Source organism: Vicia villosa, linkage group LG6 (genome assembly GCF_029867415.1).
Source record: "Vicia villosa cultivar HV-30 ecotype Madison, WI linkage group LG6, Vvil1.0, whole genome shotgun sequence".
Classification (NCBI taxonomy): Eukaryota; Viridiplantae; Streptophyta; class Magnoliopsida; order Fabales; family Fabaceae; genus Vicia; species Vicia villosa.
The window spans coordinates 79,814,287-79,830,911 of NC_081185.1; the positions used below are offsets into that span (position 1 = coordinate 79,814,287).

At 31.8% G+C, this 16,625-nt stretch overlaps 1 protein-coding gene and 1 pseudogene across 1 annotated transcript; both read right to left on the bottom strand.

Annotated features, from left to right (window-relative positions):
- Nucleotides 1-9,499: 9,499 nt before the first annotated feature.
- Nucleotides 9,500-12,064, bottom strand: LOC131611718 (F-box/kelch-repeat protein At3g23880-like; annotated as a pseudogene).
- LOC131613967 (uncharacterized) lies at nt 9,739-10,092 on the bottom strand. The gene has a single exon (XM_058885603.1). The coding sequence runs from the start codon at nt 10,090-10,092 to the stop codon at nt 9,739-9,741; it is 354 nt and encodes a 117-aa protein (XP_058741586.1).
- Nucleotides 12,065-16,625: the final 4,561 nt, after the last annotated feature.

The window sequence follows — 16,625 nt, forward strand, 5'->3', positions numbered from 1 at the left end:
TCAATAGCAACAACCATAATTAAAAACACTATTACATACCTTATTTGTGTCTAACAATTTAAAGACACATTTCAGAAACTCTATGGTTACACTGCTCAGCCCCATACTCTGCAAAATGATTTCAAACAAAGTAAAGTTTTGCAGATCATAATTTTCTAGTTTAATAGGAATGGTAAAGATTGGAATTCACACATGATCCATCTGAATATATTTAGCATACTATAGTAGTACAAAAATGATTAAAAAACATAAGACAAAAACCACTCAGCCTATGAGGTTTGAAAACTTTGAAGCATATAGAGAAGGCGAGGAAGAAAGAAGAGAAATGAAATTTGATCCATTATGTCGGAACTAAACTTTAATCCCATTATGTCTTGTCCATATGCAATGCAACAACGTCTGGCTTCACACGGCTATAACCACAAGGGTAAATATTTACTAGCGAGTAAGAAACAAATCTCACAATGAGAAAGTCGTAATCAAAAAACTTGATAGCTACTGAAAGCAACTACTCAAATAGAAAATGCAACCATGTAAAATAAGATAATGTAAGCAACCATGTAAAATAAGATAATGTAAGCAAACATGGAAAATAATTGTAACACAGCACAGAACTTTACACAAACACTTGGTGTTCAAAATAACGATTATATCAAATATATAGTGAGGACCTCGGATGAAGGCAAATCAAAGTAGACAAGAAAGTGGCGTGAGGACCTCAGATGAATCAATTGCTAAAGTAGCTTTATGGACATTCTTCGGAAACCAGAATCAGAGAAGAAGGCAAATCATAAATAAAAACGAAGAAGGCATATGGGCTTGTTATGATCCTTAGAAGCTTTCTTCCCGTTCTAGCGCCTTTATGTTTCAATCTCTAAACAAATAATAATACGAAACAAAAATCTAACAGGTTCATTAAAAATCTCATGAGACGAGGAATACGGATATAGAATTGGTTTTTTATTAGAGGTGGTGGTGGCCATAAATATGAGGAAGAAAGAGGGTGAAGAAGAAGGTGTTAGGTTTAAGGGTGGAAAGAGAGGGAAGAAAGAGAACACGGGAGAGAGAGAGAGAGAGAGAGAGAGAGAGAGAGAGAGAGAGAGAGAGAGAGAGAGAGAGAGAGAGAGAGAGAGAGAGAGAGAGAGAGAGAGAGAGAGAGAGAGAGAGAGAGAGAGAGAGAGAGAGAGAGAGAGAGAGAGAGAGAGAGAGAGAGAGAGAATAGGAAAAAGTGTGGAAAGAGTGGGTAATTGAAACTTGAATAAAATGAAAGAAAATGTTTAACCGGTTAAAAGAAAAAACTGTGAAACCCAGAGAATATTAAGAAGTATCCAAAAGAAATATGAAAAGGGAGTGCCACTTGGACGAATGGCTAAATGTGATTGGTTGGAATAAAGCTTTGATTTAGCAAATTATAAAAAGGGCATTGTTAAGGGAAATTTTATTTTTCATTAAGGTTATTTTAGGGTGTTTAGTGGCATGTCTTATTATTAGTCAGGTAGTTGATGAAATATAATGTTACTAGTGGGATACCCGAGCGTCCGCACTGGTACAGTTTGGATCACGTATTTGTCACTTGCTTCTCATGGGATTTCAAACAAATTATAAAATATCAAAATATTCATTGATAAAAGAAAAAAAATTACAGAGAAATTAAATTGAAAACGGATGAGAAGTTGATTTGAAAACAATTTGAAAGATTGATTGAAAATAGTTTGAAAGATTGATTGAAAACAGTTAGAAATTTGATTGAAAAAAGTTCAATTTTGATCAAAAACAAAGTTGAAGTTTGATTGAAAACTGTTTGAAGTTTGATTGAAAATAATTTAAGAGTTTGAAAATAGAAGAATTGAAGTTTGGGGCTTATACCTCAGAAGAGGGGCCCAAAGGTCTAAAAGCAATTTCACCGGGAATAATGCCCCTCTTAGTACCAGAGTTTTGTTTTGAAAAACAGATGAAAATAGAAGAAGATAAGGCTTGGGGCTTATACCTCATAAGAGGGGCCAAAAGGTCTAAGAGCAGTTTCACCGGGAATAATGCCCCTCTTAGTACCAGAGATTTAAAACAGATGAAAATATGTGTACAAAAAATAAGGTTTTAAAACAGACAAGTATGTACAAAGGATTGGGGCTTATAGTCAGGGAGAGGCCCAAATGATTTTTTATTTCTGTTTATGAAAACAGTTGAAGGAAGATGATTTGAAAGAGGGGAGAATGGGACTTATACTCAAGGATAAGCCTAAATGATTTTTGAATGAAAAGATTGATCATTGATTGAGAGATGTGGGGTTTTGTTGACGGAACACCCTGATCGTCTGTTTATTCGAGAGTTTGAATAAAACATTTTAGAAGACAATATGAAAATAATTAAGGTAAGAAACAATGTTTAAACTTAATTAGAACCTAAAAGATTAGGGTTTAATCATAAAATTATTTACAATTGATTAGGATTTTGAAAATCAAATGAAAACTATATTTTTAAAGTATTTAAAATACTTAAAAAGTATCACTTTTAAACCTAATAAAAATATATTAAATAAATAATTTTGTGATTTTTTGAATATTCATAAAATAGATATGATAAATGAATAATGTGCAAAACATCAATTGAAATTGATTAAATTTGATAGGTTAATGATTAGAATAGCTTTTTGGGACCTCAAAGATGCTGATGGAGTGCCTATTTCACCTTGGACGCCTCTGAATTGTCCTACTCGATTCCTCTTGCAAGAGCTTGATGTGAGAATGGAGGATGATGATCCAGCACTTACAGAAGTGTTGCAACCATCTGGATAGCTTCCTTACACCTTTTGTACCCTAATTTTTGACCACTTTGATCCCACCCTATTTCAAATAGTAGGATCATCATCATCTTCATCATTATCATCATACATACATCATTTGCTAACCATAATACCAAAAAAATTGTTGTTTATGGCTTGTGTTCTAAGACAGGACACTGGTTAAGAAGAGACTGGGCAAGTTAGGGTTTTGAGGCCCACAAAGAAGTTAAAAAATTATCATATGTTCAAATGATTCTCCCATCAATATCAAATCCCAAGGATGGCCCAATTCAAGATCAACGACTTTCAAACTCATCTGGTGCCCAAATTAGGGTTTTGACCTAATTCACCTAGAGAGTTGACTTTTAATCGGGACATAGATCCATGGCTCAAACTATGATTCAAGGGTCTCCAAGTCAACATTATAATCCATTCACATCATTCATTTGAAGAGGAGAACTTGATTCATGTAGAATCCATAAATTGCAGTTCATCTGGAAAAAGTCAACTGTGTGAGTCAACCTTTGACTTTTGAGGAAATTGGTCAATCATGGACTTTTGAAAATCAAAATCATCAACATATGATTATTGAAGTCATTTGATCAAGGAAAATCAAGAAAATCAATCAAGACTCAAAAAGTCAACAAAAATCAAAATTAGGGTTTTAAGTGATTTTGACCTCATTTTGGGAACTTCAAATTTCACCTACAAACTCAAAAATCTCCCAACATGAAAGTTGTAGATTTTGATCAAACAAAAAACTTTGTCAATTATAGCATTTATTCACTAAATGATTAATTTGAGAGATATTGGAATAAGAAGTTTATGTTCAAAAAACTTAGAGAAATTTTAAGTGTTTTAACATGTATTTCTTCCAACTTTGTGACCATTTTTCACCATGATCCAAAAGGAGTTTGAGAAAACTTTTAACAAGTGGATTGAAGTATGTTGCAAGGGATTTCCAAAGAGACCATTAGCATGGAATTTCATTACTTGAGCTATCAGATACGATTTTACAAAGATAGCACCATGACACTTGAATTCAAGCCATGGAAGTGAAGAACAAAGTTTGAATTTTGATTCAAATCTGAAGAATCTTCAAAGTACAGGTCCTCTTACTTGTTTAACACCCCATAATCAGAAGATTACACTCTCTTTTGAGCATGATCCAATTGATTCAAGCATTTTCCATTGAAGTTATCCATTTCAAGTCTAAAGTTAACACTTCCATTTCGGAAAAGCATTGCTTTTTGCTTTGTCAATGTATTGAGCTCCCAAACTTATTCCAATATGATCACAGGCAACCCTAAAGCTCAGGCATAACATGTTTAAAGTGTCTAAACACTCCAAGCATGCTTGTACCTTCCATTGAAACCATAAATTTCTCATTTCTTCATGAATAAGCAACGTGGTACAACTCTCACATGTGATCTCCAAATTCTGAGATTCCTTAACCCACAAACCCTAATTTTGGCCTACAAATAGAGGGAATTTCTCTTGGTATCAACCACACCAGAATTCTCCAAGTGACCATTCAACTTGAAATTCTCCAGAATTCTTAGTGTGATTTAGTGTTTTTAATAATTGTTTGTTTTAATTAATTATTATGTGACATATTGATTATTTGAATGTTTAAATATATGTGTCATTGTGTTATTTGGTTAATAGATATATTAAGGAGATGATGCATTATTGGGCCTAATTAGTAAAATAAGGTGTTGGGTAATAACTTAGTTAAGCCCAAAATTAGAGAGAAGTGATAGTAAGAGTTAGGTCATTTCATTTCGCATAACTTTGGCAAGAGGAATAGAAGAGAGTATAGGGGAGAAGAGTGATGAATTATGAAATGTATTCTTATTGTGTTGCATTTCTCATTATTATGTTTATCTATAATAATTTGAATTCTCACCCTTCTGTTTGAATTATGTTCATCGTGACATCGTGCAAGTTCAGACGAGTAGTAGCTTGTCCGAGGATATAGCCGAGGAGCTTTAGTTTTGTCTTTGATTAGGTAGAGAGTCAAATGCTCTGGTCATGTAACACTTGGGTGGGTCTTTTGAACTCATGTTCTGGATTATTTGGATATTGTTATCTCATCTTATTTGATATGATGTTGGGAATAGTTTTTAAAGGCTATGTTGCCTAGATTTTAATTTTTTTTAACATAATTGGATATGTTATTTGAAGTTGGTAGATGAATATATTATGAGAAATATTCATTGAAAATTTTGAGTTATAATTCTTCCACGTGCGATATGCATATTATGAAAGCATGAGATTTTCAAATTGTGTTACGATATGATTAGTGCAAGTTTGGTATGTCTGTTTTAGGTTTTCATTGTGATGAAAATAACATGTGACGCCTCTTTGTTTGTATGAATTACTTTACTCTATAATTAATATGTTATATTTGGGGTTAGAAAAGGGGTGTTACAACACATGTTATCACACACACACACACTAGAGGCATCCATTGATTGATTACTTAAAGTTGCTGTTGAAAAATCCAAAGGAATGGGAATGGCATTGACTAAAATTGTCAAGGTACTCAATATATTTTCCAAATCTCTTTTACTTAGTGCTTAGTATTGTTAAATTTTTGCACTTGTTTTAAAAATGGTTTTGTATTGTTAAAGCTCAAACTTTTTAAACTCAACCCTTGGTTTTGTATTGTTAAAGCTCAATCAACCCCTTTCTTTTTAAAACCTTGGTACTAAGAGGAGAATTATTCTCGGTGAAACTACTCTTAGTCCATTGACCTTTTATTGTTAAAGCTGGGTCCCTTTTTATTTAACTTGTTATGAATTGTTAAAGCTTAACACTTTAAAAGCCCGTTGAGTATTGTTAAAGCTCAAAACCTAAAAAGATTTTAGCCACTATGGCCCTTTTTATTTTCCTTTTCAGAGGAACTATAAAAGCTCTGACTTTCCATTTCTTAAAAGGGGTATGTAGGCCTAAGATGCGACGTCTTATTGAGCTCACTTTCAAAATCTTCTTTTCCCATCCCCACACTCTATTTAAACAAAATCACATATGCTTTTTCAAATTAACTATAACAAAAACAAAAATATTTTCAAATAGGTTCCTATGGGATACCATAGATATGAGGGGTGCTTAAAACCTTACCTTTGTATAGCAAACCCTCCGTACCCAAATCTTTGATAATTTTATTAGTTTTGATTTTAAAAACTTCTTTGTGTTTTATTCGCTCTTTCTCCCATTTCATTTGGAAACAATAAAGCGCGGTGGCGACTCTGTTTTAAAACAAATGAGCTAAGTCTTTCCCATTGATTTAGTCTCACAAATTTCACCGCTACAAGACCTCAAGGAAGATGTTGATGCATTCCAATTGACTTGACACCCTCTGAATCTCTCTGCACGACTTCACTTGCTTAAGCTCCAAGTTGAAAGTGGATATGGTGATCCAGATGCTACAGACCTCAAAGGAGGACTTGGATCACTTTTATATAACACATATGAAGTGTTAGAATGTTCACTTTCAAGAAAGAGGCTCTGGTTTGAAGAATTCACTTCTTCTTGCCAAGAGTTCTTTTGAAATTCATGAACAAAGAGAGAATTAGAGAAAGCAAGAAAGAAAGTTTCTTTGGTGTGAATTTGAATGACAATGAGCTCTCTTTTATAGGCAATTGGACTGAGATAGTGAGGGAGTGAAGTGAGCAAGGTGATGTCACTTGGAGAAAAACTTAGGAGTAAAGAAAATGAGAAATATCCTTGAAATGCAATAATGAGTTTTTTATTCCACTTGATCCAACCCTAGCCCTTGATTCCATCTGATATTATAGCTCATTTCTGAAGCGTACGGGTAGCCAATTTGGTTTTGAGAAGATTCCTTGATGATTCACCAATTTCCCATAAATTCCATTTTGTAATCATTACATAATCACATGGTTTTGAAAAATTCTTATACTTGGCAAAAATGATGCAATGATTCATTTGATTCCGTTTGATCTCTTCTGATATCATTTGAGTTATGATGCACCAATTAGTAGAGGCACTTGCACAATATTGGTAGAAAGCAAAGTTGGTCATGCCTTGAAATCCAACTTCAAATGCCTTACTTTGAACATGCATAACTTCTTGCTCAATTTGAATTAAGAGGTTATCCAATACTTTTTGAAAAGCTTAGATGACGTACTTCAATTCACTTGTTGGTTGTTTCCTCAAAATCATTTGGGAACTTTGTGAAAATTGGCCATAAAGTGAGAAAAAATTAGGGTTAAACACTTAAGTGTCCTTTGGCAGGAACTTTGTGGACCCATATCTCTCAAATGGTTGCTCTTTTGAGAAAAATTTATGTGACAAAGTTGTTCATTCGATAAAAATCTACAATGTTGGATGTTTTCTTCAGTTTGTACTTGAAACTTGAAGTTACTTGCCCATGAAGTTATGATAAAAATGCTTAAAAACACTTAGAAAAATTCCAAGTCTTTGAAATTTTCAACTTTGACTTTTGTTGCCTTTTTTATTCTTGATTGACTTTCCTGAATTTCTTTGATCAAATGACTTCAATAATCATATGTTAATGATTTTTATCCTTAAAAGTCCATAGTTGGCCAAAATTCCAAAAAGTCAAAGGTGATCTCCAATAGTTGACTTTTCTATATGAACTGTGTTCTGGGAGATTTCAAATGAATCAAGCTCTCCTCTTTAAATGAATGGTGTAAGTGCATCATTATTTTGAAGCATTAGAGAACCTTGAGTTATGATTTGAGCCATGGGATCTTGCCCTTGTCAAAAGTCAACTCCCTAGGTGAATTAGGTCAAAACCCTAATTATGGGCCAGATGAAATTGGGAGTTGTTGATCTTGAATTGAAGTACATCTTCCAATGGATATTGATGTAGGAATCATTTGAAAATTTTTAATCTCTTTGAATCATGTCTTAAAGCTTTATGAGTCTTGCTAGATGAAAGCCCTGATTTTAGTCCCTGATAGGCTCAAAACCCTAATTTGGTGCCTTTGATGGATCAGGGGCTTGATGCTTTGAGATTGAACAGCATAGGTGGATGAATGAAACATCTTGAGCCCTATTATTGTGTTGAGGATTAATTTCAAACATTGATTGATCCTTTTCCTGAATTCTCCTGACTTGAAACCCTAATCTGGGTACTTGGTGAACAAGTGACTGCTCTGGGTATCTGTTTTGAGTTGATGGAGTAGTTGAGATGTGACATCTCAGGGGGGGGTCAAAATTTAAGGTATGACAATCTTCACCTAGGAAGTCAAACCTCATTTGTTGATAGTCTTCCATTAGTTGGTGTGCGATATACTTTGACAATACACTACCTTTGATAGCTTTATGGGTCACATACATAATAAAAACCTTTGCATATGTATAATATCTTCCACGAGTTACTATCCATTGCATTACTTTATGATCCATAGATCAATAATGCAAATAGCAATTTTCCAAACATTTTGATCAGGCCATAAGTCAATGATAAGAATTGGTGGTTTTGATATGATTTTTGGATGAACTGCAATCATGAACATGGAAATGTCATGATGACCATTAAGAAAAGTAGAAAACACAAGCCTCACACCCAATAATGAAGAAAGTAGTACATGATTCTTAACATGAACATGATAAATGAAGAAATATTTTTGTAAAAAAAAAAAACTAAGAAAGCACGTGCTTCACACCCAAAAATGAATAAAACATTTTCTTATTCGTAACATGAACATGATAAATGATGAAATATATTTGTAACCAAAAGAACAACTTAGAAAGCACAAGCTTTACAAATATACTCATGTCTAAAAACGATTAGGAAGAGTAATAAACCAGTTTAAAAATAGCACAAGCTTCACACTCAAAAATGAAGAAAACATTTTCTGATTCTTAACATGAACATGATAAATAAAAAAAATATTTGTATCAAAAAACTAATTGAGAAAACACAAGCTTTGAACGTATCCTCATGTCTGAAGACAATTAGGAAGAGAAAAAACCAATTTTAAAACAGAACATGAACATGAACATGAAGAATGGTACTCTATTTTAAAGAGGAAAAAACTGAGTAATAGTCAGAGAAAGCACACCATATAATATAATAGACAACTCGAGTTTTACACAGATACTCTTCAAATCTATTTCAACAATGATTTATCCATTAGATTGTGAAGAATGAAGAAAGTTGTTTCCTAACAATATAAGAACACTATTTCAAACTCGACATATGAAACACAATAGAAAATCTGTTATAAACCATATGTTTCTCACATGTGTTCCCTTCAGGTATGAAACATTCAACAACTTTTATGAGACACAAAATATTTTAGAAATCAAACTTGCTAATGAAAATTTGACCTCTGCCTCGCCTTACCCGCCCAATAATGTTTTTAGAAGAGTCTATTAAATCTTAAAGTGTTTTACACAAGTACTTTCAGAGCCTCACTCCTTTGTAATCCAAAAGAGGTTTTCTCAAAACGTGTAGTTCACGGTGTTTATAAGTGGAGATACATCTAAAACAAGGTAAAACAAGGTAAAACCAAAACAAGTCTTATTGCATAGTTACATATGATCATTCAAACAATGAGTTTAATACATTGCAACTTAGAACATTTTTAACAAGGTTTTGCCTAGACCACAGAATCTAGTAGAGATTAGAACATGCAATTCTCATATAGTACAGTAATAAAATAACTCAATATTAAACTAACATAATACTAAAAGAAATTATTCATCGTCCATATATAATATTAAAAGAAACATACGCATTATAAACAGACACGTCTCTCTACAGTGTAATCAATTTCAATCAATGAAATCATTCTTTCACTCTTTCACTATTACATGATATGAATTCATCTTTCTCTCGGCACTTCCTAATTCATAGTTACATCAATACCACTGCCGAAGCCCGGAAAAGAAGAGAGTTACACAGTTCTTATAGAGGAACTCCCAATTTTATCCACTACATAATGCACCACAACATCTTAAGGGCAATTATCAAAATAAGCTGAACCTATTCTATTACTACTTCCCATTTTAGGAAGAGAGTTTGCACCACAATTCTCCTCTCGATACACATGATGACAAGAACAATGCGAAACTCTAACACTTTTTGAAGCTTCCTTATGATAAGTTGGAGTAAAGTCGTACGTGCTCCCAAGCTTTGCTTCTTGAATTAAGGCATTATAGATCTCCTTGGAATCAGTTTGCACTTCCACCTTTTTGATTCCCTTGCTCTGGACCATTCTAATGCCTTCAAAGATTCCCCATAGATCAGCTACTACAGAAGAACAATTACAAAGCCTCTTAGTGAATTCCTGAGTTCCATTAAGCCTCATCATTTTTCTTCCAAACACTCGACATGTTCCATCAATAGCACCAGATGTGATTGAATTTGGGGTTTTCGATCTATAATTCAAAACGACTCCAATTAAATGAGTGAAAAATAAAAATAAAAAATAGAACAAAAGTATAAAGTAAAATAAATGAATTGATAGATCTCAAAAGTAAATCTATTTATCTTTGTTGAAAAACAAAATATTAGCTTCAATCAAGATGCCACGGGTGACACGAGGTTATAATACAAAAAAATTAAATTCTATACAAATATCATTATCAAGTAAAGAAATAAAATAATGATGCCTCTGGTGGCATTAGCATGGATGTCGAATTGGAACAAGAAGAATATCTAATTTCAAAATATATATTTATTCTTAAAATATACATAGATACAAGAGTTCTAAGCATGGAAATAAGTTCACTCAATTAAATCAGCATACCACTTGTACAAAATGTTGAAGTAAATGTAATTTATTCAAAGTTGAGATACATCTTCTAGCTACTCAACTCTAAAGAAAATGCATCTTCTAGCTTATAATAAACATAAAAACAAAGCAAATTCATTTGATCTGTAACCATTCAACAATCAAATCAAAATTATCATAAGAAAATAATCACACAATATATATTATACAACAAACACGTATTAACATAAATTCAATCATGTAAAGTAAATCTTAAAATAGGAACTTACTTTTAACAAACTGAAACCAAACTTTCAACATAATCCTTGCAAAAGGCCCATCGTGGTTTATTGGTAACTATCTCTACCCTGTTGTTCGTCCAATCATAGATAATAGCTAGCAGCTCTCGCTTGTTTGCCAATACCAAAGTATTCTTATCCTGAGAAATGTGCAACGGCAACCAGCATTCAATGTGTTGAAGATTTTGATAATTAATTCTGTAGAGTTGAGTCCAAGACTCTCCAACCCCAAACTCCTTCATCTGCCATATAACCAAACAAGTTTGTTTGAAATCATGACAAAAACAAAGAGAGTCCGTCAACACATAAATAATCGGCTCACTAAGCGGCACTTCCTCTAAACCACGAGGCGGAATTAACTCCACGTGTCTCTCAGAACCCAGATCAAGTGAAATGATCACAAATTGATCAAGAGTAATATCATTACTATGATAAAACCTATCCACGGAGTAACAATTCCGTAGTGCCAGCCAGTTAAGATTGCCATTCTAGTAAACACCATGATTCTCACTCGGAAGAGTTAACCGGAGAGGACCAACCGGAAAATGTTGAATATCTCTCCAAACATTATCAGCCACACTAAAAACTCTTACCTCTGTTCTCAATTGAGTTTCAGTTTCAATGTCACCAATTTCTTCGTCACCACCAATCACTCGTAAAGCAGCTACTTTATAATTATCAGTTAAACTATCATAACCAAATGCATATCTAGAGAAGAAATAACGATGCTTGCAATAATCCTTAAAATGGCTTAATTTCTTAGATAAAGTATTTGTAGCTGGATTATAGAAATTGAGCCAGCAATCTCTATAGCTATCACTGAAACTATCATAATGAGCAAAACAGAGAAATCCGTTACAAGAACCAACCAACCAGTAATGGACAGTGTCCAACAATGGATGGAAAGGCTTCTCCGGAACTGTGATCAGAGGATTCTCGAGAAAACTGTTGATAGGGAGAGTGACGAAATGGAAATCTGCTACGGAATTTCCTGAAATGAGTGTGAGTTAAAGGTTTCGAGTGGATCGACGGAGATGCATTTTGATAAAGGTGGGATCGGAAATGAGGAAGTTGAAGAACTTACTCACACATTTCATTTGAACGAGAGATTTGACGGGAAGGAGGGAGAGAATTTCTGCAATGAGTTCTTCGGGGAGGATTGGTGGTGACGACAGGGAGCTGGGCGGCCGCCGGGTTTGAGAGGGAGGGAGATCCATATTCAGGTGGGTGGAGTGAAGGAGTTGGAGACTCGATGGATTGAAAGTTGGTAGTTGTACTGTGTGTGATATGCCTGTACCACCTTTGTCTTTTTTTTCTTTATAGTAATTTTTTTAATGTTCTAGAATAAAAATAATTTAAAATATTGAATTTAGTTGGATCCTTATCCATTATCCATTCATAGAATATTATCTCACCTTCCTATAATAATTTATTTATTTTTAGATATAAATATTGAATTTTAGACAAACATTGAATCATTTCCATCTCCATATATTTTTTTATACTCCTATTCTAATTTTTAAAAAAATTACTTTTTTTATAGATTGCTTACTTAACAAATTTAAAAAGTAAATTCTTTTGTAAATCATAGGAAAAAATATAATAAAGTAAAAGAAATTTTATGGCAAGTTTGTCATTTATAGTTAAATTAGTATGGTTGCTATTTTTAAAATTTCTATTAATAGTAAAATTACTATAAATAAATAGTTAGTATATATTATTTATTTTGAATTCTCATTCATAGAATATAAATTTATGAAATTAACTTTAAGTAAAATTTTGATTTTTTGATATTATATATATATATATATATATATATATATATATATATATATATATATATATATATATATATATATATATATATATATATATATATATATAGGGTCATGCTAACATGTGCCCTAAGGGCACATGTTAAGGATACTATAATTAGAAAAAGTTAAATGTAATTAAATGTAATAAAGTCATATTTAAAGTTTCGAGGCGTTGAATGCACATGTTTCAATAAAATATTCCATATATATATATATATATATATATATATATATATATATATATATATATATATATAGGGAATGTATCAAGTAGGAGGGTTTTTAAATAAGAGATAAGAGGATTCAATGCTAACCATTGAATTAATCAAGAGAGAGAAATAATAATTATATTAATATTTTAATAAATAATTTAATTTCTCTCTCTTGATTAATTCAATGATTAAGATTGCATCCTCTTATCTCTTATTTAAAAATTCCTCCTACTTGATACATCATATATATATATATATATATATATATATATATATATATATATATATATATATATATATATATATATATATATATATATATATATATATATATATATATATATATATATATATATATAGAGAGAGAGAGAGAGTTTATTATTTAGTTAAAAAATATGAAATTGTTAACTTTTAGTTAGTCTCAGTTTTATATATAAAGTAAAATAATTAAGTTTTAAAAAATCTTGATTATAGGGCAAATGGTTTATTGGGTATACGCATTATACAATTTTATTTATTATTTATAATTTATAAGAGTAGTTTATCATTAATATTAATAATATTAATCAATTAATTTGATATAATATTTTTTTTACAATTTTGAATTTATTTTAAAAATATTTAATTGTAATTAATTATATTTAAATATGTAAATCATTATTCCTTTATAATTCTTAACTTCTAAGTCGTAACTACAATTAACTTATTTAAAAAATATTTAATTGTAATCAATATAATATTTGTAAATAATATTTATACTGAATTTTGGCTATTATCTTGGGCCTTAGATACAGTTAAAATCCTGCATAATGATAATAACAAACCGTGTGTTGCCATATATCGGGCCTTGAAAACAAAAACAAAAAATATAGATGGATTCCTTCATTTGTTCAGAAGTTGAACCGGCATAGCTTTAGGACTCATGCAATTAACGTCTTTCACCTCAAAACGGCGAACTTCCTCCATCAATGTCGTTTATTCCATTCAGTTTTCCTTGTAAGTACATTTAATATATGTTGATTTCTGATTTCTAATGAATTTGGGTGTATAAAGTGGTTCAATTCCTTTTTCCAAAACACACTTCCTTCCATTTTCTCATCTATTTTCCTCATTTATCATTCATTGATTCTCTATTAGGTATTTCCCATGGCCGCCGGAAGACACGGCTATGTTAACGACATCACTCCTAAGGAATCATGAGACGTTGTTGTTCGAGTTGTTCACATATGGTTTGTACTGATATGAATTCCAAACATAGTATTTATGCAATGGAAATGGTTTTGATGGATGAAAGGGTTATTTTTGTTGTTGTTGTTGTTATTGTTTGGTTTTATTATACTTAATTCCTTATTTCTTGATTATATTCTATGATATTGTTTTTGTTTGTTTTTGATGGATGAAAGGGTTATTTTTGTTGTTGTTGTTGTTATTGTTTGGTTTTATTATACTTAATTCCTTATTTCTTGATTATATTCTGTGATATTGTTTTTGTTTGGTTTATGAATTTAAAGGGTGACAAAATTCAGGCTTCCGCTAGGAAAGCCATGTTATCTTGAATTCGAGTCAACGAAAAACAATTGAGGAGCTAAAAGATAGTCAAAATGTAGTGTTACATATATCTATCATTTAAATGTAGTGATATTATTTATGATGATTGATTTTGTTATTTATTTATTATGTGTATGGGATGTGGTTTGTGTTGTTTTAGGCGTAATTAACCATGTTGGTGGTGGTGGCAATGAATGGTGGTATGCTGCATGTGTATGTGTTTACAATGATTTCTGGTAAACAACCGCTAGTCTTCCAAATTCTACGTATTTGGTAACTTACAGGATCGACTAGATTGATCCTAGGACATGTGTCTAAATGATGTTATCTTTGTGATTGAATTCATATTCTGAACTTATTTTATTTGACTAAAGTATTGAAGTTTTTTATAAAGGTTGTGTTCATATGTGTTAGCTGGAAATTTTGACCTTTAATTAAGAATATTGAGAAGTATGCTCCGACAGCTGCGTTGGAATATTTCAAAGCTTTGAGCGAGAAAGTTTGAGATTTGAACTGGTTCGTTTTCTCCAAAAAGACGCGTGGGATCATCAGAGGATCATATCATTTGAAATATTGAACGTGGCGCACATTTGTGTAAAGACCGTTAGGTTCGAATTATTATAAATAGCAGTCTTAGATGTTAGGATTCGTGTGTTTTACATTGTATACAAAAAGTCACTCAAATACTCGAAGTACCGAAGCGTCATAAAAGAGTTTGTTGATTATGTATGTATAAGAACACCATTACATTCGTTTAAAGTCATTTTCATCTTTATCAATACAATTTAATCTTATTGTCTTTTACCTTATTTCATTTTGAGTCAAGCCCTTTTATACTTCTGTCGAACCTTTACATTTTTGCATTTATGTACCTTATATTCCTGCAAACATTTAAACCCAAACCTTTAAATTTCATTTAGAATTCATAGTCGAAGCTTAGTTTCTCTTTCTTAGATAGTAATACTGAAGGATAGAAAAACACTTAGAAAGGTGGGGTTTGAATAAGTGTGACTTTAAAAACTTTTAAGATAAAAACAAATAACACAGTTATTTTTATCCTGGTTCGTTGTTAACGAAACTACTCCAGTCCACCCCCTTAGAGTGATTTACCTCAACTGAGGATTTAATCCACTAATCAATCTTGATTACAATGGTTTTCCACTTAGATACCTTCTAAGTCTTCTAGAGTATTCTGATCTGATCTCACTGATCACTCTAGGAACCTTTTACAATCAATGTAAAATAAATGTTTACAAGAGTATTGAAATGCTTCTTAGAAAGCTATAATCACAATACTCTAGAATTGAAAACGCCAAGTTTCCCTTTTGCATGTGCTTCGATTCTTCTGAGGCTTCCACGCATCCCTCTGGATAAAACGAATCACTTTAAAATTCAAACCTTCCCACTCAAAGTTCTAAAACGCGACCAACATGACTTGTCGAAATATATATCTTCGAAATATCTCGAACTGTCCTAAGTTTTTATTTCTTTGACTTCGAAAAAATTTCAACTTAAGCTCCAACTCGACATCGAGAAAAGGCTTCCATACGAAGAAACTTGAAATAGCTTTACACAGCCATGTTCCCATTTTTCATTCGAAGCATACAACTTAAAATACTCCGTCTCTGATTGTCTAAATCTTCAACTAACAGTATGTAACAAGGGAGTTGTTGCAGATTCCAAAAGTTTTTTTTGCCCTAAATGTAACAAACATATTTGGACTATTGTACCAAGGTGATCCTCCTAAAGTGTTTCTATATTTCAGTAGTTTTTAAAATTGTTCATCTGTATTTACTATATTCATTATCTAATTCCACCACTTTCTTAACTTTATAGGTACCATGTCCGACTTAGAGTTATTGATGAAACTGATTTTGTTACTTTCGTGCTTTTTTATCGTGGTTGTTATTTGCTGACAAAGAAGACATGTGATGATTTGATTGAAGAGATGGATAATGTTAGTATTTTTTCAAATATGAATCTGTTTATTGTTTTTTTACTGTCATACAATCATTATTATTGTATTCATTAGTAACTGTTATCTTATTTTAAAAAGTTGTGTATTGGGTACTTGAGACAACCATTATGCCAAGAGTTATTTATGATTTTGTTAAAAAAACTATGTTGTTTAAGATAGATGTCAAGAATGATGTCAATTGTGGATTTGAAAAGTCATTCCGTGTCAAAAAAGTTAGTGCCGATAAAGATATTGTGACTAAGTTCAAGTCTGTTATCATGGTGATTTATACTTT